The 24,380-nt window shown below is 43.9% G+C and overlaps 1 protein-coding gene across 6 annotated transcripts in view; it reads right to left on the reverse strand.

Annotated features, from left to right (window-relative positions):
- lin54 (lin-54 DREAM MuvB core complex component) overlaps positions 1-24,380 on the reverse strand; it is a 143,836-nt gene that overhangs the window by 49,010 nt on the left and 70,446 nt on the right. For all 6 annotated transcript variants that reach the window (XR_011589887.1, XM_070871016.1, XM_070871017.1 and 3 more), the window contains 5 exons: positions 17,943-18,013; positions 14,270-14,467; positions 11,015-11,106; positions 10,120-10,191; positions 2,794-2,896 (listed from right to left, as the gene is read on the reverse strand). Coding sequence is in view for 5 of the 6 variants with exons in the window: in XM_070871016.1 (XP_070727117.1) it covers positions 2,794-2,896; positions 10,120-10,191; positions 11,015-11,106; positions 14,270-14,467; positions 17,943-18,013 (536 nt within the window). In the remaining variant the exon portion in view is untranslated. The remainder of the gene's footprint in view (positions 1-2,793; positions 2,897-10,119; positions 10,192-11,014; positions 11,107-14,269; positions 14,468-17,942; positions 18,014-24,380) is intronic.

The following is a 24,380-nucleotide window of genomic DNA, read 5'->3' on the forward strand; positions in this document are numbered from 1 at the left end:
GCACCCTCGGGACCTGGCCTCTGCCGAATAAGGGATTTTACCGGATAACGGGTCAACCCGAGGAGCGGGGGGTGGAAGGAGGTTGGTGCCCCGGGTCGGCAGGCTGAGTGCCTACATGCTATGTTGACTCTGCCTAATCATATGATGATTTTCGAAGTGTCCTGTTGCCACAACCTGAATAATAAATTCTAACATTTTGCCTATCACTAATATCAGGCTAACTGGCCTACAGTTCCTGTTTTTTTCTCTTCCTTTTTTATTAAATAGCAAGGTTATGTTTGCTATCTTCCAATCCTTGGGGACTGTTCTAGAATCTAGGGAATTCTGGAAGATCAATACCAGTGCATCCACTATCTCTGCAGCTACCTCTTTTTAAAAAAGCTAGGATGCAGGTAATCTGGTCCAGGGGATTTGTCACCACTTAGTCCCACTAATTTCTCCAGTACGATGTCTTTACTTATACTGATTACTTTAAATTCCTCATTCTCTATAGACCCTTGGTTCCCCGTTATTTCCAGAATGTTTTGTGTGTCTTCTACTGTGAAGACAGATACAAAGTATTTATTTAACATTATAACAGGATATACTTGATTCTGAATTTTTATTTAAACATGTCCTGTGATGGGATTTATAGGAAAAGGCACTAAATCAGAGAGATAAAAATGCTACATTTTTGTCACCAGTAGTATGTAAAATAAACTTGCAGCCAATGATATAGTAAAAGCATCTCAAGAATTAAGGGAGGAGCTATTGAAAATGAGCATGATGATATTATTATGTTAGATAATAATATGGTAAAGTTCTTTAATATTTTGCCTCACAGGATAGTGAAGGAAGCCTTCAAAATCTTGTGGATGAAAAAGAAGCGCAACTGATAACCAATGAGTATTAATAAGGAAACTGTTCTTAAGAGGTTTTGGGCACTAAAAATTGCTCAATATCCAAGGCTAAATGATATGTACTCCAGAACATGTATGCATAGTGCAGAAAATAGGGAAAATGTGATCATGATTTATTTTCTTTTAAATTCAGAATGAGAGCTGTGCCAAAACACTGGAAGGGTGGAATTTCTGTTCAAAAAAGGAGGAAGGAATAAGCCAAGTAATCATCAACAACTTAGTCTTGCATTGGTAGTGTGAAAATTACTGGATACCAAAATTAGAGATAAAATAACTGAATACTTACTTAGAAGGACATGAACTTTTCAAATACTCAACTATAATTTGTGAAGGACAGGTCATGTTCAAGTAACCTGAAATAACTTTTTTTTTGGAGATAATGATCAAAAGCTTAAATAGTGGGGGATTCAATAGATGTGGTTTACATGGACCTCAAGAATGCATTTGATAATGTGCATTATAACATTTGGTTCAGAAGATTGTGGTCCATGGTCTAAAAAGGTAAAGTGGCAGCATGGGTAGAGGGATGTCTAATAGGTAGACAGCAAACAATTGCAATAAAGGGATGTCTCCTAAACTGGTAGATGGTGGCTAGTGGGGTGCCCATGGATTGGTGTTTGTAAAGAAGGATTAAAAAAAAACATTAGTAAATTTCAGGCTATAGCTGGAATGCTGTGTGCAATTTTGGGCTCCTCACCAAGAAAGTGATAATAGCCCAGGAGGAAGTGCAATGCAGGTTTACCAGGATGAGGGATCTTAGTAACGATGGAAGACAACTGCAGCTATATTCTATTCGAGAAGAATTAAGGGAATTGATAGAGGCATTAAAAATGATAAGTAGAATAGGCAAGATATAGAAACATAGTTAAGATTATTTTCATTGCTCTGTAAAACAAAAACAAGAGACCAAGGTAAAAGATGGAACCTTTTCCACAATTTTTGGAACATGAAATACTTCGATGCCAGATCAATTACAGCATTCAAAAGGTGCTGAAAGAAAAAATAAATATATGGGGAAAATAGTGGAAAGGAGTGTGCAAAAATCAGTTCCCAAGAGGGGTCTAAATACAACATACGCAAATTCATCCTAATGGCTTCCTGTGCCAAAATGTTTCGATTTTCTATGTACATGATCTCAATTCACTTTGGATAGAAGAATTTCCCATGCTGCATACAAGGTAATTTTATTTTAGGACCACGAATTCAACCAAGAATAAGGCCAGTTATGTTTTTTTACACCTTTTGGCAGGCACATTTCCATGCTCAGCTTTCAATAAAATGCAAGACAACACATCCATCAGAATAGGCTGGAAAAATATTCATCAGAATATCTATTTCGGACCTCTGATCTTTTGGTCACAAACACAATTGGCAATGCTGGGTCCACATTTAACCCTCAAATTACATCTGCCTCAACAGCCAAGAAAAATACATTTATATCAATAGCACTTTTTGCTATTTTTATTCTGTCAATTTTCTAATTCCGTCCTCCTTTTCTGAAGGTACTGACTTCTTGCTGGGGTCTAAATAAAAGTTCCCTGCACCCTCTGATACCTTGCCCAAGTGACCAATCTTCACGTGTGAACTTTAGCTATTCAGCTACTGGGACAACCTAACAGACTCGAACACTATATCTGTTGACCATATATGAATTTTCAGCAGGACTCACTCGAGAGAGAGAGCGTGGTGGAGATTGTTGATCCACTGGCAGAATCTAAAATGGATAATAGCGGTTTGGTGAGTTGAACGGGACGGAAGCAGGTCGGTGAGGTTAGTGCGCGTCCTGGGCAGAAAGAATCCCAAGATCAATCCCTAGGGTGCCCCGCAATTGCCACATAAATTAGGTCTTTACCATGGCATCTTTACATTCAAGAGGTACAATAAAGAATCTCACCTTTATTGCTTTTAGCCGTTCAGCTTCATGTTCCAGATTGTTGAAGCAGTTGGTACAATTGCAGTTATTGCAAAATTCTCCATTTGCAAAACAATCACAGTATCTAAATGAATAAAAGTTGAGGTTTTATATTAATTGAAGATGATTTTCATTAAACAAATGAAATGAGGAATTAATCTCACTCTCAGACTGTGTACCATTCTTGGCAGTTTGAGCAAGGATATTACGCAAACTCTGTTTAAATTTTATAAAGATTCTGCAATAGAAATAAATCAGAGTTGCAACAAAAGGTCTGTCATCTATTTTAGTCTTAGTAGCTTTATTGAGTTTTTCAACTTGTCTAGGAGAATGAAGCACAGTGTGTGCGTGTGTGTCATGTGTTATTGAGCTGCCTGTATTGAGTGCAACTAATCGGCTTAATTCCTGATTGGCAGATCAGCTGTGAACATGAGCTCTGATGTTGCCTGCATGATTTTCAGATGGAAAGAGCTTTTCACTATTTGCACTCATCTCTTGCCTGTGAATCGGCGGGGTGGTGATGGGGAGGGGGGGGGACGACAAATCACCAATGGAGGTTGTCAATTGGGCACTCCATGACTTGTGGTTTTGTGGCCCTGGGGTGTTGCTGTGCCTAGCTTAAAGCAGAGTGGGTCAACTCCTCCTGTTTCCACATGATAATAAAATTGATAATGAATCAAGAAACAAATAGAACACAAAAATTGTAAAGCACAATAATTAGTTTAGCATAGTCAAATGTTCTGTAATAACTTGCATCAAGCATGCAACATGAAAATGTTGTACAAGAAATGTCAGCAGTTGAGTGATATGATGATTAGTTGCATTTTCCCCCCATCTTTAAATTGGTTAATTTGAAATCCCTTAATCCTGACAGTCACTAAAATGTATTTCTAAACATTCATTGACCAGATGGCCCGCTGGGCGGGCCACATTGTTCGCATGCCTGACATAAGACTCCGAAATCAAGCGCTCTACTCGGAACTCCTACACGGCAAGCGAGTCCAAGGTTGCCAGAGGAAACGTTACAAGGACACCCTCAAAGCCTCCTTGATAAAAATACAACATCCCCACCAACACCTGGGAGTCCCTGGCCAAAGACCGCCCTAAGTGGAGGAAGTGCATCCGGGAGGGTGCTGAGCACCTCGAGTCTCATCGCTGAGAGCATACAGAAACCAAGCGCAGACAGCGGAAGGAGCGTGCGGCAAACCAGGCTCCCCACCCACCCTTTCTTTCAACGACCGTCTGTCCCACCTGTGACAGAGACTGTAATTCCAGTACTGGACTGTTCAGTCACCCAAGAATTATTTTTTTTTTTTTTTTTTTTTTTTAAAAAAGAGTGGAAGCGAGTCTTCCTCAATTTCGAGGGACTGCCGCTGATGATAAAGTATGTTGATCATAAACATCATGTTTAGGTGCCATGCTTCATTCATATCCTGCTGCATGGAACATATTTGTAAAGGATGCTTAGAATTTGTGGGGGGGGGCGGGGGGAAATCAAGACAAATGTAGCAGTTGAATCTTATTTTTATAATGACCAATAAGTCGCTGAACTGTTAAGTAACGTTAGAGCTAGAATTGACAGCCAAGGAACTACAAGGTGGTCCATTGGATGAAATGTGGTGTCTAAATTATTTTTCTCAACTTTTCTTCTTTCCAGACTGGAGCTTCCTACTCCAACTTTAATCTTTTAGTCATCTCCAGGCTCTGCTCAGCTCTGTCTTCATCAGCTCATGCAGCCATGCCACCATTTACATGGCCGTTCTAATCATTTATCTCCCCCTTCTTCAGCACATTGCCTCCCCAAAAACTTCCCCACTCAACAATTCCTTGTAACAGCATCTTTTCTACCAGCTTCCCAAACTGAAGTCACTCTGCCTCGCCCTCAGTATTTTCTGCCTATTGTGGCACCAGTCACAGGCTCTATCAGGGCAGCAACTCCAACTGTGTCACTCATCCAGCAATCATCTCATAGGACTAACCTCTAAACCTTATCCTCATCTTGCCTCTCCCACTGACTGTCTTCTGATCCTGCTGGCAGATCATAAATCTACATTTTGCTCCATACTGCCCTCGAGAATGTACACTCACTAGAAAACAAGGCTCCTGTTATCCATAACTTGATGGATAAATCTATCACCATCTTGGCATTGACAGAAACCTTGCATACATATGATGACACATGCCCATCTGACTACACATCACCACCTGCCCTGCCCAAACTACCATGGTAGTAGCATAGCTCTTATTGCCACGTCCCATCTCAGTTGCATTCCTTAATATTTTGGGATCTTCATCTCCTTCAAGGAGCTCACTCTCTTCCATCGATCCCATCTCTCTTAAAATTGTTGTGTAAAACTCTATCAAGCCCCGTGTTTACTTCCCCACCAATATCTCCTACCTTTGCTTTTACACCCTTGTTGATTTCAACCTATGCCTAAACAACCCTGGACTCTTCAGACTTTGCTGCTCGATTTTAACTCAATTTCACCCTTCATGTAAACACAATCTCCTCAACCTTGCCATCTTGTTCAGCCTCTCCAGTTCAGGAGGATCTCTCTATGATTACTTCCAGTTTAATCTTACTACTTACATCTCTCTACCGTCCGCAGTCCCACCACTGGAAAAAAAAATATCTACAAGATGTACTGCAGCAACTTTCCAAGGCATCTTTGGCAGCACCTCCAAAACCTAGAAGGACAAGGGTTGTAGGTACATGGGAACACCATCACCTCATTCTGACACACCATTCTGACTGACATATATCGCTGTTCCTTCATCATCACTAGGTCAAAATCCTGGAACTCCCTACCTAACAGCATTGTGGGAGCACCATCACTACACGGACATCAGCAGATCAAGGAAGCCGCCCATCTCCTTCTCAAGGACAACTGGGAATGGGCAAATAAATGCTGCCTTTATCAGCGTCATCCGCATCCTGAGAATGAATAATAAAAAAATGTATTTCTTTGAATCAGCATCCCTTTTTGTCTGATTGTTCCTTTGTGAAGCACCGTGGGACATTTTTCTACACAAAAGACAATGGGGCAAGAACTTACAGTGTCTTCGATGGTGTATGCTCAGCGACATCATTGTTAAGCCTTCATAGAATCATAGAAATTTACAGCACGGAAGGTGGTCATTTGACCCATTGTGTCGGTGCCGGCCGACAAAGAGCTATTCAGCCTAATTCCACTTTCCAACTCTTGGTCCGTAGCCTTGTCGGTTATGGCACATCAAATGCATATCCAAGTATTTTTTTTAAAATGTGGCAAGGGTTTCTGCCTCTACCACCCTTTCAAGCAGTGCGTGGTTGTTGACCCCTTTGCTAAGGGAAATTGTACAAGGCAAAGTGGCAAGTTGGAACCAAAATTGGCTCAGGCAGGAAGCAAAGTAATGGTCGATGAGTGGTTTTGTGACTGGAAGGCTGTTTCCAGTGGGGTTCCACATGGCTCTGTACTAGATCCCTTGCTATTTGTGGTATATATCAATGAGTTAGACTTGAATGTACGGGGTATGATTAAGAAGTTTGCAGATGATACAAAAATTGGCCATGTAGGTGAATATGAAGAAGAATGTGTAAACGGCAGGAAGATATCAATGAATTGGTCAGGTGGACAGAACAGTGGCAAACGGAATTCAAACTGGAGAAGCGTGAGGTTATGCATTTGGGGAGGGCTAACTCGGCAAGGGAATAGACAATAAATGATAGGACACTTCTCAGTGTCGAGGAACAGAGGGAAATAGATCTTTGCTATCCACTCTCTGCCCCTAATAATTTTATACACCTCAATAAGGTCTCCCCTCAGCCTCCTCTTTCGTGACCAGTCTGCCACGTGGGACCTGATCAAAAGCCTTGCTAAAATCCATACACACTACATCAAACGCACTACCTTCATCAACCTCCTTGTTATCTCATCAAAAAATTCAATGAAGTTAGTCAGACATGACCTTCCTTTTACAAATCCATGCTGACTGTCCTTGATTAATCCATGTCTTTCTAAATGAAAATTTATCCTGTCACTCAGAATTTTTTCTAATAATTTTCCCACCACCGAGGTTCGGCTGACTGGCCTGAGATTAATTACTCGGTGTATCCTTTTCTCCTTTTTTAAACAACGGTACAACTCTCGCAGTCCTCCAGCCCACCGGCACCACATCTGTAGCCAGAGAGGATTGGAAAATGGTCAGTGCCTCTGCTATTTCCTCCTTTGCTTCTCAACAGCCTGGGATACATTTCATCCTGGCCTGGGGATTTATGCACGTTCAAAGATGCAAACCCCTTAATACTTCCTCTCTCACTATGTTTATTTCATCTACTATTTCACACTCCTCCTCCCTGATGGCAATGTCTGCATCGCCCCTCTCTTTTGTGAAAACAGACGCAAAGTATTCATTAAGAACCATACCCACCTCTTCTGCCTCCCCACACAGATTAACCTTTATGGTCTCTAATAGGCCCTACTCTTTCTTTAGTTATCCTCTTACTCTTAATGTATTTATAAGGTTATTATAAATCTAAAAAAAATGATGCACAAACACTTAAAATTAGTTTATGTAAATATTGGCCCAGATTAAAATATTTAAAATTATTTTTCAAAAAATTAGATTTTTATTCTATCTGCTGTAATGAAGGGACTTTTACTTAAATTCGATTATTAGAATATTTATATTTATTACAGAAGTCTAAAGTGTTTAATTATTTAGGGATTCCATTCGGAAATCGAATCCTCCTTTCTCATTGAGGGACCTGGCTCATGTGATCCCAGGGACGCAGACAGTTCGGAAAAGTCCTTGTGATCCCAAGGACTTTTCCGAACCGCCTGCATCCCTGGGATCCGTGGGCTTTTTTGCAGGTGTATGCATGGAGGCCCAAGATCCAAAGTCTCCATAGCTGTGGAGCCAGGAAGTAAATTCGTCGATGCTTCGCGGGTCGGAGGCGTACTCTGGAGGCACGCCTCCAACCGCAAATTCAGGGCTATTATATAAATGGAATTTTGATTTTGTTTGATGAAGTTGAAACATGTCCCGATTCGGGATAGGAGAAGAAAATGAGCGAGGAATCATTATGAAAGCTCCAACAGGGTTCTGATCTGAAGACCCGCCCTTGTGGTCATCTCAAGAGCAGCAACACTAGAAAGGTGTGTGCTTGTTTTATTTTTTTAAAAAGAGCAATAATTCGTGAATTTTATTCTAAAGGTGAAGAAACGTAGTACTGGACAGTGGAATACTAACCATTTCAGGCAACCAGTGCCATCATGAAGCACATTTAGATGCAGAGTAAAGCGACCTGTACTCCAGTCTAATATACCAGAACTGCAACATCAACTATTGCAACAGTTGACATTTTACCCACTTCTACCATCCTGTGACTTCCCCAAACCCTATTCTCCATTATTAACCATGTACTTTAACCCCTGTCGGCTGAAAATTCTGTACTGCACCGATTGTAGGTGGTAGCAGGCGCGAGGTGAGAGTTCCTTCGCCAGGAGTGGAAGTCCCGTCCCACAGGCTATATTGGGCTTACTGCCCCAGAGAAAAAATGGAGCGCAAATTCTCGCGCTCCACTTCCTCTCGGGACCTGGGCGCAAAGGGCGCAAATTTTCTAGTGCTACGCGGTGGGACGCATAGCGCCAGTGGGAAGACAGAGCCCTCCCTTTCTGTTAAAGGGGAGGGCCAAGCTGCCGATTCTGCAGGAGGGAGAAGGTGCCATTGCTGGATCACCAGGGAGCAGAGTGCTGTGGCAGCAGCCTGGCACACAAGCAGAGTGCCGGGCTGCAAGATCGCAGTTAAGGTGGCCGCGAAACAAAGTGTGCCATTTAGTTGTGTATTGTTGGTTTATGCTCATTAGGAACTGTATTGGAAGTGCCCAACTCTTTTCACATCTGTCCATAATGGTCCAGTGAGAGGAGACTCTCTCCTAACAGTCTGGGCTGGATGTGAATCCAGGTCCCAAAGGGGATGCTCTAGCACCTAACCCAGTTCATCACTCAGTCCACCAATATACTCATTAACAGATGGTGCATTTTGAAATTTAAAAAATAATTTTCAGTACGTCCGGGCTGGGGGGGGGGGGGGGGGTGGCGAGAAAATGGTTCAGTAAACACAATGAAAATAGGACATCAATATTTTGCAGTACAGGTTGAAGCTCCTTTATCCGGCACCCTCAGGACCTGGCCTGTGCCGGATAAGGGATTTTGCCGGACGAGGGGAGGTCACGTGTTCTACCGTCTTTTACAATTGTCAGCCCGGAGCCCCAGCACAGATATCCCGAACCAGCGATCCACCACCCTCCCCTCACCACCATCTCCGAGACTCATTGAAAGTAATGCAGAAGTATTTTCTTTTTGTTTGGCAGAGTGCCGAGGGCAGTGGGTAGAAGAGTGGAGGGGCTGGGCGGCCAGCCCAGGACGCGGCCCGCCAGCCCGCCCCCAGAGGTAGCGCCAATGGCAGTAGGGAGCGGAGGGGGAGGAGCAGCCAGCTCAGAATGTGGCCCGCCCCCAGAGGTAGCGCCGATGGCAGCAGGGAACGGAGGGGTGGAGCGGCCAGCTCAGAATGTGGCCCGCCCCCAGAGGTAGCGCCGATGGCAGCAGGGAATGGAGGGGTGGAGCAGCCAGCTCAGGAATGCAGCCCGTCCCCAGAGGTAGTGCTGACGGCAGCAGGTAGCGGAGGGGTGGAGCGGCCAGCCCAGAACGTGGCCTGCCGGCCTGACCCCAGAGGTAGCGCCGACAGCAGCAGAGAGCGGAGGGGAGGAGCGACCAGCCTAGGACGCGGCCCGCCGGCCCAGGAGACAGGTTGATGGGACTCAGTGCAATCTGTGTGCTGAGCCGGCATTGCGTTAAGAGCAAGCCCACCCAGCGTAAGCGGCACTATGCTGGCTCTGTGGTTACAGGAGTTCGCGGCATCGAGGAGAAAGATAGCGGCCAAACTCGGCAAAGCGAAAAACTAGCTGGGTGGGAGGGGGGATTTAAACATATATATGTGTTTTAAATAATTTTTATCAAGCCTTTATTTATAATTTAATTCAAAATATAATTAGTAGTAGTACAGGTCAAACCTCTCTCCACCCCGCACCCCCTCCCCCCACCCCTGACTTGAATACCCACCCACTTAGGCAATCACTGCCTTCAGAATCGGACCGAGGAAAGAGTCTCCGTCTTCAGGAGAGCAGAGAATATTGGCGAGTACGAAAAAAATGTATCTGCGCATGCACCACCCGGTGGCCGGGAATGGTGGCGGACGAGGGGTGGTGCCGGATAAGAAAGTCCCGGATAAGAGAGAGGTTCAACCTACTGAAAACATCTTACTTACAACTTGAGGCACTGAGACTTTGTACAATTACATGGTTTCCTCGGCCGTGATCCTGATTCTGAAGTTGATGACCTACATAAAAGAGAAAGTGGTGGAGAGGGAAAGAATAAATAAAAATTAAGTTATTTCAACTGGCTAATGAATCGCTTAATATAGGAATTATGGTTTACAAAGCAGAACTAATTTCAACACCCAAGGAATTTTTGGGATCAAAGTGTGTTGCAGATTTCTCTTCATGCACATTTTGCTTAAATTGTTCATCTCACCTTATTTTTCTAAGAAAATTCCATTTGAAAGCATTATAAAAGTGTGGAACTGCTTCCTCAATCATAAAGGCAACACTGACAATTAAAGCAATAGTCTTTCAGCAAAAGACCACATCTAACAAGCTAATATTTTCTGACTAGCAGTGAAAAATTCATGAATTATAGCAAGAAAAGTTATAGAAGTTTGAGAGCCACCAGATGGCCAGACTTTAGGCGACAGATGGGAAGGCGCTCCACAAACACAGCTCAAGTTATAACTCAGAGGAAAGAGAAATAACAATAAATTAAACCCATGTCCCTAACTTTTCCTCCCACTCACACCGTTTGTAGGATTACATTTATGTTCTGCATCACCAAAATCTTGCAGGAGGGAAAAGAGAACATTTGTACAGCTATGGATATTGCTTGACCCTAAAAGACTAATGCAGAAAGCCCAGTGGACAGAATAATACCAGTTATTATAGGAAAGTTTTCACTGCCCGTCACTTGGATATTTTACTGTACAGAAAGTTACTGACCCATAAGCTGAAAAATAGACATGTGAAATTTAGATTCCTGGAAGTCAACAGCAGAGTTTTGAACTTTGCAATCATTATATATACTAATGTTAAGCTGTTTTAATTACTTACCCATTGATGGGAAGCTTTGCTGGAGTCTGAATATTGGATGTTCCAGAAAACCCATTGTTACTGGATATTGAAACATAGGAGGTCTGTTGTAACTAATGAAAAGAAAAAAAGTTTAATAACCTGCAGCATATTTTCTCGCTTTCCTCTTCGGTTTACTAATACCGCTTAAAATTATTTATAATTGCATTATCTGAACAAAACACAGTATCTATGCAGAAGGATTTCAGTATACCTTTAGGAGAAATGCAAATACTACTTTCAATTTTCTCCTCTCTCCTGAAGTATAATGGAATGCTGGGTGTCACCTGGTATCTACCGTGAGGGATTATGGAGCATCCTCCTCAGATTCGACTGCCCTGAAAAGTTTGTCACCATCCTCCACGATGACATGCAAGCCGTGACCCTGACCAACGGATCCACCACAGACCCATTCCACGTTCGGACCGGGGTCAAGCAAAGCTGCGTCATCCCACCAATGCTCTTCTCGATCTTCCTTGTTGCAATGCTCCATCTCACCCTCAGCAAGCACCCCGATAAAGTGGAGCTAAATTATAGGACAAACAGGAATCTGTTCAACCTCTGCCACCTCCAGACCAGATCCAAGGTCGTCCCATCCTCCATCATCGAACTACAGTATACAGACGCCGCCTGCATTTGCGCACACTCGGAGGCCTCCGCAAGATCCTGCAAATCCATCGTCAACACTTTCACTGAGGCGTGCGACAACATGGACCATTTTCCATACCTCAGGAGCCTACTGTCAACAAGGGCAGACATCGAAGACAAGGTCCAACACCACCTTCAGTGTGCCAGTGCAGCCTTCGGTCACCTGAGGAACAGTATTTGAAGACCAGGACCTCAAACCCGGCACCAAGCTCATGGTCTACAGAGCAGTGGTGATACCCGCCCTCCTATATGGCTCAGAGACATGGACTATGTACAGCAGGTACCTCAAAACACTGGAGAAGTACCACCAACACTGCCTCCGCAAGATCCTGCAAATCCATTGGCAGGATAGGCGTACCAACGTCAGTGTCCTCACTCAGGCCAACATCCCCAGCATTGAAGCACTGACCACACTCGATCAGCTCTGCTGGACGGACCACATCGTCCGCATGCCTGACACGAAACTCTCAAAACAAGCGCTCTACTCGGAGTTCCGACGCGGCAAGCGAGCCCCAAGTGGGCAGAGGCTTCAAGGACCCCTCAAAGCCTCCTTGAAAAAATGCAACATCCCCACCGACACCTGGGAATCCCTGGTCCAAGACAGCCCAAAGTGGAGGAAAAGCATCCAGGAAGGCGCTGAACACGAGTCTCTTCGCCAAGGGCAAGCTGAAGCCAAATGTCAGCAGCGGTAGGAACGTGTGGCAACCCAGGCACCCCACCCACCTGTTCCTTCAACCACCGTTTGCCCCACCTGTGACAGAGACTGTAGATCCCTCATTGGACTTTTCATTCACTTGAGAACTCAGTTCTAGTGTGGAAGCAAGTCATCCTCGACTCCGAGGGACTGCCGATAATGATGGTATCTTCACGTGAATTAAATCAACTATTCAGCTGCAGAAAGCATCACAAGGGTCCCTATTCTGTCCTCACCTGACATACATGCACGTTGCGCTAACAGTCACTGGCTCGTGGTGGGAAACCTGAATAATCTTTTCTTTCCATAACCCGGGGCATTGATGCTAATTGTAGTTTCACAATTGCAGTCTTAGCTGAGATCAGCAGTGAAACCTGGGATCTTCTGGTCTTAGAACTACATTAGATAGAGCTTATATGTTTGGGCATCAGGGTAAGTATACTTATATACACTTCAATAATTGGGAGAATGGAACCCTAATTCAGTTGGTCAATGTACTGGGTATCAAGAAAGAAAAAACTTACATTTATATAGCGTCTTTCACAACCTCAGGACGTCCCAAAACACTTCACAGACAATAACATACTTTTAGAAGTGTAGTAATGTAGGAAACGCTGCAGCCAATTTGCACACAGCAAAGTCCCATAAACATCAATGTGATAATTACCAGATAATCTGATTTTTTTTTAGGTGTTGGTTGAGGGATAAATATTGGCCAGGACACAGGAGCGAATGCCCCTGCTCTTCTTCGAAGTAGTGCCGTGGGATTTTTTACATCCACCCGAGAGGCCAGATGTGCGTCCAATCTGAAAGATGCCACTTGTGATGGCGCCGCACCATCAGTACTGCACTGGGAATGTCAGCCTAGATTTTGTGCTCAAATCTCGAGTGCAGCTTGAAACCATGATTTTCTGACTCAAAGGCAAGTGCTACCACTGAACCATTGCTGACACCTGTTATACCCAAGCTCTGCAATCATTATATATACTTTCGATTGAAGAGTTACAGGTCTAGAGTTAAGCGATACAGAACAGCATTTTTTTAAATTGAGTTATAATTCTGAGAGCAGTGGAGTGATAGCTGATCTTCAAGCTCAACAAAGGTCAGTAGTTTTTATATAAATACTTCAATGTTGCAGGTGCAATCCTTCACTAAAACTGCATTTTACCTGAAACATTCTCTTCACATATACTAATGATCTGTACATTCCCATTATTTTGTTTCGGATTTCCAGTATTTACAGTTTTTTTGTTCCTTATGTTCTTGTATTTTAAAAAAATAGACTAAAGGCTGACATATATAGAGACAGAAAAGAATGAAAATTCTGTATTCATCAGGTGCAATCAATGGCATGATGGTATTCTAATTGAAATGTGTTGATTTTCACAGTATGGCAGCCGGTGCTCAGTATGGACACAGACATTTTACATTGACTGTACCAACAACAGAGAGCTAAAGCCATTGTTCTATTGATCACAGAAACTCATGAGCAGGAAACAGTGAAAAGAATCAGTGAATCATGATTACAAATACAGTCTGTAGCTGCTTTTATACGAAGAGAGGCCAACACTAACAACGAACCAACACCACATGTTCTTGGCACATGGGGCTCGCACAGCGAACTGCAACTGGAAAATAACTTGCCAGGGTTCACCAAGGCCTGCACCTGGGAAGAATTATTTTTAAACCAGGTCTTCTGGGCATGGTCCTCAGCAAATCCCAGTAGGCTTACTTCCCAGATGCAGTGCAATTCAGCTGTGCTAAAACAGGTCTCGCATAGTATAAAAGCAGCTTCTGGGTATACAACTCAAACAATTGAAGTAAGTTACAATCATCTTATACTTTTCAAAACAACTCCAAATCTACAAGTCCTAGCAAGTAATTGTTCTACTTGCCTGTGTAACGTATTGAGCTGGGACGACTGCGTATCCCATGCTGCCAGTTCCAGGGGCTGGTGCTAGAACAGTGCCTGGTGGGAGGTTTGTTAAATTGGGCTGGATCTGCGGCAGTGCAGTTGCAGGCATAATGAGTCTCTGCTGGGGCTGGCTGGTGGTAACTATTTGTGTAGTGCTGCCGATGGGTTTAGGAACCATCTAAAGCCAGAATTACAAAAACATTTTGTTTTAAAATTTGAGTATTAACTACTGTGAAGGAGAAAGTTACCATTGATTTCTATACAATCAAAACTCAAAAGCATTTTTGGGGACTGACTATTTGTACTGTGTTTTTTCTGTTCTTCTGCGCATGCGTTTGTCGAGACTCCGACCCGGATGCCTCCTGCCCAGACCGGAAGTGCCGGACTGGAAGTGTGGCCCCGAATCTGAATCATTCCGACCACGTTGCTCACTGAGCTCTCCACCTGAGCGGTCCCGACCCGGCAGGTGGTCGAGAGGGAGGGGGAAGAGAGAGAGAGAGAGAGAGAGAGAGAGCGAGAGAGAGAGCCTGTGGGAGGGGAAAGGGGGAGAGAAGGGGGGAGAGAGACAGAAACAGAGAGAGACAGAGAGAGACAGAGAGAGACAGAGAGAGACAGAGAGAGACAGAGAGAGACAGAGAGAGACAGAGAGAGACAGAGAGAGACAGAGAGAGACAGAGAGAGACAGAGAGAGACAGAGAGAGACAGAGAGAGACAGAGAGAGACAGAGAGAGACAGAGATACTTGGTGGTGGGGGGGGGGGGGCGGTGAGAGAGACACGGGTGGCGGAAGATCGGAAGGGAGAGAGGAAACCTCAGGGAAGACTCTCTACAAGGGACATCGATGGAGTGGATGAAATACAGAAGTCACTTCATACCCAATAAACCTGTTAACAATCCGTACACAATGCTCCATCTATGGTGGCGGGGTATGGTGGTGCTGGTGTAAGGAGGGACTTCGGCTGAGGGAGGCAATACTTATGCTCGGGTAAGGGACTTCAGTTGGGGGAAGGATGCGCTTGCGCTGGGATGCAAGGGACTTTGTTGGGAGAAGGGACGCACATGCACTGGTGTAAGGGACTTCGGCTGGCACTTGGTGGCTTCTGGGGAGATTTATTCTCTGTGGCTTCTGGAAGTAAAAGTGGATCGAGTTACAATTTGCGAAGTCAGTGAGAACTTGGGATGGGTGGTTCCAGTTACACATTCCAAAGAAACTTCAGGGTGTGGTTATCCTCCAAGGGGACCAGAGACAAAGGGCGGCCATTCTTACAGTACAAATAAATGTATCTTTTTTTAAATCAAGGGTTCATTTAATCAGGGTTTAAACTCCTCTGCCTGCATTAAATGAAACTTCAGCAAGGGCCAAAGAAAGTCATTTTAGGAGAGGTTTGCAATAACAGTGTGTTATAATCACATACAATTATTTTACAGACACTAAAAAAATTGAACAGGTAAGCACTCAGCAAAGTGCAGGGAACCAGCAGGATAAAGGCCCTTGCAACAATGAAGTAACAGAGAGGGTTAATGAGGGTATTGCAGTTGATATGTACATGAACTTTCAAAAGACGTTTGATAAAAGACCACATAATAGACTTCGGAACATAGGAACAGGAGTAGGCCATTTAACCCTTCGAGCCTGTTCCACAATTCTAAACTTCTATCATCCTTCGTGTGTAGTAGTGTTTCCGAACTTCACTCCTGAAAGGCCTGGGTCTAATTTTTAGGCTATGTCCCCTAGTCCTAGACTCCCCAACCAGCGTAAACAGTTTCTCTCTACCTACCCAAACAGTTCCCCTTAATATCTTGAAAATTTTTATCAAATCGCCCCATTAACCTTCTAAATTGCAGGGAATAAAATGCCAGTTTGTGTAATCTCTCAATTTAACCCTTGAAGTCTGGGTATCATTCTGGTAAATCTACGCTGCACTCCCTCCAAGGCTAATGTATCCTTCCTAAGGTGTGATGCTGAGAACTGCTCACATTACTCCAGATGTGGTCTAACCAGGGCTTTGTATAGCTGTAGTATAACTGCTTCCCCATTGTTAGCAAAATTAAAGATCATGGGATTAAAAGGTAATGAACATGAAATTGGCTAAAGGACAGAAAGCAGAAACTAGTGGTGAACGATTATTTTTCAGACCGAAGGGAAGTGGTGTTAGGACCATTGATCTTTTTGATATATATTAATGACCTGGACTTGGTTATACAGGGCATAATTTCAAAGTTTGCAGATGACACGAAAGTCAGAAATGCAGTAAACAGTTTGAGGATAGCAGCAGACATCAGGAGGTCATGGACAGACTGGTGAAATAGGCTGACATTCGGGAAATGAAATTTAACACAGTAAAGTGGTTTATTTTGGTCAGAAGAGTGAGGAGAGGCAATATAAACTAAACAGTACAATTTTAATGGGGCACAGGAACAGAGAGACCTGGGGTGTAAGTACACAAGTCTTTGAAGGTTCCAAGACAAGTTGAGAAGACTGTTAAAAAGGGATCCTTGGTTAAAAAGCACATGGGATCCTTGGCTTTATAATCCTTTACAAGGAGGTTATGCTAAACCTTTATGAGACATTGGTTAGGTCTCAGCTGGTGTATTGTGGCCAATTCTAGGTACCACACAGGAAGGATGTCAAGGCCTTACAGAGGACACAGAGGAGATTTACTAGAATGGTACCAGGGATAAAAGATTTCCATTACGTGGACAGACGAGAGAAACTGGAGTTGTTCTCTTCAGAGCAGATAAGGTTAAGGGGAGATTCGATAGAGGTGTTAAAATCATGAACAGTTTTGATAGAGTAAAGAAGGAGAAACTGTATCCAGTGACAGAAGGATCAGTAACCAGAGGACACAGGTTTAAGGTAATTGGCAAAATAACCAGAGGCGAGAGGAGGAAAAATAAACTATGCAATGAGTTCTGGAATGTACTGCCTAAAAGGGTGGTGGAAGCAAATTTAAAAGGAAACTGGATAAATACTTTGAGAAAAATCTCCAGGCCCAAAGGAAGAGTGTTGGGGAGTGGGACTAATTGGATAGCTTTTTCAAAAAGCTGGCACTGGCACGATGGACCAAATGGCCTCCTTCTGTGCTGTATCATTCAATGACTCAAAGATTTAAAAAAAATAAAAATTTCAACAAAAGAAAATTCTTTATTCTATACTAATCCATCTCTTCAGGCACTGCTCAAAGATTGAAAGAGTGGAGAGCAAGTAATTATTCACACACTGTAGGTAATAAATGTAAAATCTAACTGCACAAATCAAAATTAACAGTAAAAGACCGACACCCTGACATTGATATGAAAAAGAGAAACAGCACAAGAGAAAAAGCGTGAAGGTAAAAATAAGATTTTTGTTTAAAAAAAAATAAAGCAGATGCAAATGGTGATGAAATCGAGCTGTAGGCACATAGCATAGATAGTCCTCTGAAAAATGTTGGCGTAGGGATGTGGAATATGAAAGGCAAATGTATAGCTAACAAATTATAAATATGGTGCATTACATTATAAATGCTGGTTTGAACAAAAATACAGGATAGCACTAATTTACAAAAATATGAGTATTAAACTAGTGAACAGTTATTCAAATGGCAGCAGTTTATCAGTGATGGACATAGATGTAAAGACAAACTACATTAATGCATCTGACTTCATACTCACATTTTTTATACTCTGTGCTGGTGCAATTGGGACAGACATACGAACTTGTGGATTCAGTACAACTGTTTTAGCTGTTTGAGAGAATCAAAGATGTGAGATAAAACAAGATATGATGGAAATATTGTAGAACTTTACACCCCGCCCCCTGCCAAAAAGAAACTAAATTAAATCATCTATTGCTCTGAATATAATTCATGCTATAATAATTGGTAATGTACAGAGTGGAAACAAGTTTTGTAGCTTTGGAAAACATATTTTGAAAACTGCTAGAGGTGCTGGCACTCAAAGGGTTAGAAACAATTTTTTTTAAATGTAAAATTGCTTTGCTTCATCAGCAAAAGATTACGTACAAAGAAACCATTTAGGTTTAAAATATATTTGAACTGTGGCCCAAGAGAACAAACATAAGTTTGTAAAATTATTACAAAATTAAGTTTAAAAGTGTAGATGAGAGGATCCATTCAGCCCCCCATGTTCCCTTTTCGATACAAACCTATCGGGCTGGATTTTCGAGGAGTTTGCGACCAGTTTAACGCCTGGGCGGGGCGCAAAAACAATTTTTTTGGGCGCAAAACGGGCGCATACATTTTGCGCCCGGGCGAACTTTCAGCAGTGGTTTTGCGGCAATGCTAAAACTTAGCACCCGCCCGATGTTTTCAGTGTTTGGATGACGTCAGTGTGCAACCCTGCGCTAGCATCCCGGGCAGAACTTTCGAACATATCGCCCGATTTAGCGTCTGCCCGGGAACTCGCCCGCAAAAAGCAGTCATTTTAAATCTAATCCAACCTTCCATTGAATAATTAGTTAAAGAAAAAAATGCCATTTTTAATAGCGCTCTGTTTGTCACTTGAATTTTATATCCCGAGGTCTTGTGTCAGACTGATTTGAAACACCACTCCAGTGCTGCATAACTGCACCAATTTGACATTTCAGTCATGTTTGTTTGGCAATGCTTAAGGTTCTTTCCAATTGCTGTCTCGTGCAGCTAATAAATTGTGCACATTTTATTTCAGTTTTAAAGAGCAAGAAATCTCAGTTGTCCACTGACCATCTTTTCATTTCCTTTTTGCACCCTGCTCTGCTTTCCTCCATTCCCTCGCATAGCCTCCAGAGAATAGATTGTTTGGGGATGGGTAGGGAAAAGCACAGCCAGGTGCAGCCTGTTCTCACTCAGCATCCATACGTGTGCACTTTCCATCTGTCATTATCTTGGGACATAAGGCAATTATATACTAGCCATTGCTGTCTTGACTAATTCACTATCAAAAAGGATTGGGAGGAGGCAGCTGCATTTTTCAGATTGTGAAGTTTTATGTGAGTTTATAGTTCGTTTTAAAGGACATTTAAAAAAAATGGGGGCTATACTATGTCAGTCATTATTTCTGGCTGCTATATTTATATGGCGTCGAGCTGCAAGGCAGCTTATTGATGATCATTTTGAACATAATCAAAGAGGTCGCTGACGTATGGGGAGGAGGCCTTACCCCCGAGTTTACACCAAACAGCGCTCATATCTGCAGTTCTCTGAGGAACAGTGCGTTAGAAGGTTGCGCTTCCAAAAAGTGCTGAGATATGCCAGCTCATAAAGGCAGACCTACAACCTACCAGCGGCAACAGGACTACACTGCCCGTTGAGGTGAATGTGACTGCGACACATGCCTTCTATGCTTCCGCTCCTTTCAGACATCAGCAGGGACACCTATGCTCCATCTCGCAGCATTCATCAGATGACTGCTGCTTTGTATGCACGCAGGATGGACTTCATAAACTTCCCAATGACCAAGGTGACCCAGAGTGAGAGGGCTGTAGGTTTTGGACGATTTTCTGGCTTCTCCAAGGTTCAGGGTGCCATTGACCATACACACATTGCCCTGCGAGCACCTTTACACAAACCAGAGGTTTACCGAAACCGAAAGGGATTCCACTCCATGAACGTACAGATTGTCTGCGACCACACACAACACATCATAGCAGTCAATGCCAAATATCCAGGGAGCATCCATGATGCTTTCATCTTGCCTGAGAGCACTGTCTCGGGCATGTTCCAGCGTCAACCATAAGGCAAGAGCTGAATGCTGAGGGACAAAGGTTATGGCCTCGCCATCTGTCTCATGACACTCCGCTCCTCTGGAACCCTCAGACAGAAGCCGAGCATCGCTATAATGAGAGCCATGCAGCCACATGCAACATCATCAAACAGACAATTGAAGTACTCCAGCAGTGCTTCTGGTGCGTGGACCACTCTGGGGGCTGCCTTCAATACTCCCCTCAGCAAGTCTCTGAGTTCATTGTGGTGTGCTGCATGCTACACAACTTAGCCATCATGAGGGGACAGGATTTACCAAAAGAGATTGCGGGAGAACCACAGGAGAGAGGGGAGGAGGAGCAGGAGGACGAGGAGCCTGGCGAGGAACCCATGCCACCACCACCCCCACCACAACCACAGGGGAGGCCTCATGGAGATTTCACCACAGAAAAAGCCCTACGTCAGCAGCTCATAATTGAACGCTTTCCTTGAAGAGTGAATGGCACATTTGACCGTTGCCTGGCCATTCTATCCCACCATGTTGACCATTCTCTCTCTTATTCTGCAAATGAGACACTACACAGGAATGGTTCAGGTGAAGAACAAATTTTATTAAAAATTTAAACTTTTAGAACTTTGTAAACGTAATTTTCAAACATTGAAACTTTAATAAACATTCTGAACTTTTATAACTTTATATAAACATAATTGGAAAACGTTTAAAAGTTTAATAAAATAACAAACAACAACCCCTGCCCCAAACGTCTTTCACCACTGGCTCCGCACCACCCCCCCCCCCACTCTCCACCCCCCAGACCACTCCATCGCCTGCTGCCCCTACCCAAAGTGGCACCCGTTCGTGCAGCAAGGCGGCCAGTGTCCTGCTATATTGGGGGAAGAGACATCAGAGACGCCGTGTGGATATGAACTGGAGAAGCTCGTGGTATTGAAAGCCCGGCTTCTGACTGGCGAGTCTCTTGATCGGCGTCGCCAGTCATAGGTGGTGTGGGTCTGGGTGTGACACTGGGGACTCCAGTGTCACTAGTGGAGGTCATCAGCCTCGCGTGGGCATTGATGGCCTCGCAGGTTTCGCGGCTCGCACTGACAATCTGCGACCCGACCTCCGAAATGGTCACAGTGAGTTTCTCGATGCTCGCGGAAATCCTACCCAGGACATCAAGAGCTGTCGGGTGAGCTGAACGCTCTCCGTGGACAGTCCCATCATGTCCAGTTGTGTGTCTGCCTGTGTCAGCAGACCGACTTTGCTGACTCACCATCCAGAAAGATGGCATGCGGGATTCGACCCCAGAACTGCGTTGCTGCACGCTGTGAGTCCCAGCAGCCTCGGATTTGTCAAAGCCCGAGAATGTAGCTTCATCCTCGGATGACATGGTTACTGATGACAAAAGAGGTGTCGAGTGCATCTGCCCCCCCCCGCCCCAGTCGGCTCGTCACTGGTCTTCTCTTCCTCTTCCTCCCCCTCCCACATAATGGCCTGATGTGGAGGATTCATGAGAGGGATGCGGCACCCGAGACTGGTCATCTGGAAGTAGAAGGCAACAGACGAGTGGTTAGCAGCAGGGGAGGGGGCAGGGTGACATGAGGAAGGTCACATAGCACAGGATCATTTGAAGGACCGCCGCTACTCCATTATGTGCAGTCCAGAGACACTACATCACATTGCCCCAACCTTAATCCAGACACTACATCACATTGCCCCAACCCTATTCCACAGACCCTGCATGACATTGCCCCAACCCAGCCCAGGGAATGTGCAGGACTTACCCTCACTTTCCAATCGGGGGTCAGCATCCCCACCGGCAGTTGCCCGATCGGAGACATCAATGAGATCTGCCACTCGCTTCTCGATGTCAGTGAGTGGCAGGGCGTGAGCCGGACCACCGCTTGTGCGCAGCTGTTCCGCCAATTATGAGATTTCTTTGCCTGCAAAGATGAAAATGGGAATGGTTACCAGAGGGTCTATCTGTTCTTGTGGCACACACAGATAGACACCAAAGCACTTATACCATACTGTCTGAATGTAATACAGTCCTCTGTTTAATGGCCTTGGAAGTTGCATGTGGTTCATCAGGAGGACATCGAAGTGTGGAAACATCTGATGAGATCTCAGAAAACAATCTTAATAATGTGTAAAGATCATTCATGGCAAATAGGGTGCCAAACTAAACCTACCTATGTGTCATGCATTTTCGGAGGCAACCCACAGAATACTGAGAGCCAGGAACATCAGAACAAATAGTGTGCCAGATTTATAATTTCAGTAATGAAGGAGTGCATGAACGAAAATGGTACTCACTCCGACGACCTGGTGAGATCGTTAAATTTCTTTTGACACGGTGCCACTGCGAACCACGGTGTAGGAGGTAGAGATCTCCTCAGTTATTTTCCTCCAGATCTCGTTAAACATTTTTGGGAGGGGTCTAGATTCACCCCTTGTATGCAACTGATCCCATCTCCTCTCGACAGCCCCAACTAAAGCCTCGTTTGCCTCTTGTGTGAATCTCTTGGCACGTTGTCTGGACTCCTCAATCATAATATGCTCCTCCATTATCAAATTCAAAAGTCAAATGGGAGATTCAGCACATGCATGTGGTCGCTCCCTGTCTGCAATAACGTTTGCGATTGAACAACTGACCAAAAGCGCAGGAAGAAACCAAAAATAAAATTCACGCACGCGCAGAAGGGCCCATTTTTTTCGGGGTGGAAGTTTCGGCTCCGCCGCACAAAATCTGCTGTGCAACGCCGGAGTTAGCGCTGACACTCGTCGGAAACTTTCATTTGCCGAAAGATGCATGCTCTGGTGCTAATGCTAACCCGATGAAACGGGCGAAATCGCAAAAACCAAAAATCCAGCCCATAGATCCTTCATCACAGCATCCAACTGCCCCTTGACTGAACTCAAACCTGGCCTTCCACTTCCTTTGTCCTAGTCATGATTTAATTTCACATGTGCTCTGGAATAACCATTTTTTAAATCTATTTAGCATCCTGCATATCGCTATAAAAGGTCTCCTATTTACCCCTTTTCTGTGCTGAAGAGTGAGCTATACTATCCTTTCACCTAACTTAGTCCTAACTTTTTGAGGGCTTTTTGGGAAAAACTATTTCGACTGGTCCAAGAGTCCGTAACTAGAGGGCATAAATTTAAGATTTATGAATGAAGGGAGAGGCTAGAATTAAAAAAAAAGGATTTTGCTGTAGTAGTTTTATTATTATTAAAGTGCAAATCAGACAGCAACTTCCAGCGTCCGCACATGCACAATTAAACGCATAAATCAGGAAGTTGTAAGTTACCCTGCACCTCCACAAGCTGCGTTATACCATATCTTGCCGAGAGACTTGGCATCGAGATACATTGACCAGCGTGAGGTTGGACTTATGTGATACATACCCACTAAACTCGCCATAAAAAGTTAAGGCTTGTCCATTCCAATGCAAGTAAATTTTTAATGGCATGAAAAGTTTTAATTACTGCCAAACAACCTCTCGAGCACAGAAAATTAACTTTAACAAGTGTGGAGTTTCATTCCTTCATATTTTAATTATTGCTGAGATTTTTTTTTAAATTGCAAATAATTTTTAATTTTTCTTTCTTTATCATTCTCTCTTAATCCCATCTTTCCCTCTCTTTCATTTTCTGTACCTGATTTTACATCAAATTAAATATTCGAACTGACACTTCTTGGTTCAGACTCTGCGCTGTTCATTAACAATTCATCAACCAATTGGTTAAGAGATACACAGTTGCTTGCCCTGTTCACACAGGTCCCAGATCCCTGTCGAGGGCACTGTGCCGAAAAAACTCTCTAATTACAGCAAGTTCCAGTGCAAAATCTCATAGAATGTCTGTGGGCAAGTGCAAGTGTAAATCAACAGCTGCGCCATTTGTTCGCCGCAAAGATCAAAATCCTGCCCAATTTGTTCTTAGAGAATGGAATGCTCTACCAGAAACAGTGGTGGAAGCAGAAACCATAACTGCTTTTAAAAGAGGCATGGATAAATATTCATGAGAAAAAAACATTTTAAGGATAAAGGGAGTAAGTGGCTAGGTCTTTCACAGAGTTGTGCAGGCACAATGGGCCAAATGGCCTCCTTCTGTGCAAACATTTTATGCTTCTAATAGCTAGAGGCATAACAGTAACCTGGAACCAGCTCGCAGCCTCAGCCCCCACCCCAAAGCCCCCTCAGCCCCCACCCCAAAGCCCCCTCAAGCACGGTAAATGCTCTGCAATAAATAAGCTTGCACATGACTTCAGTTGTCAAGGCTACAAGCTCTGGAATTCCCTCCCTAAACATCTCCGCCTCTCTCTCCTCCTCTAAGACGCACCTTAAAACCTACCTCACCTATCCTAATAACTCCTTATGTGGCTCGATATGAACTTTTTCTCGA

This window comes from Pristiophorus japonicus, chromosome 2, assembly GCF_044704955.1.
Source record: "Pristiophorus japonicus isolate sPriJap1 chromosome 2, sPriJap1.hap1, whole genome shotgun sequence".
In the NCBI taxonomy this organism is placed as follows: Eukaryota; Metazoa; Chordata; class Chondrichthyes; family Pristiophoridae; genus Pristiophorus; species Pristiophorus japonicus.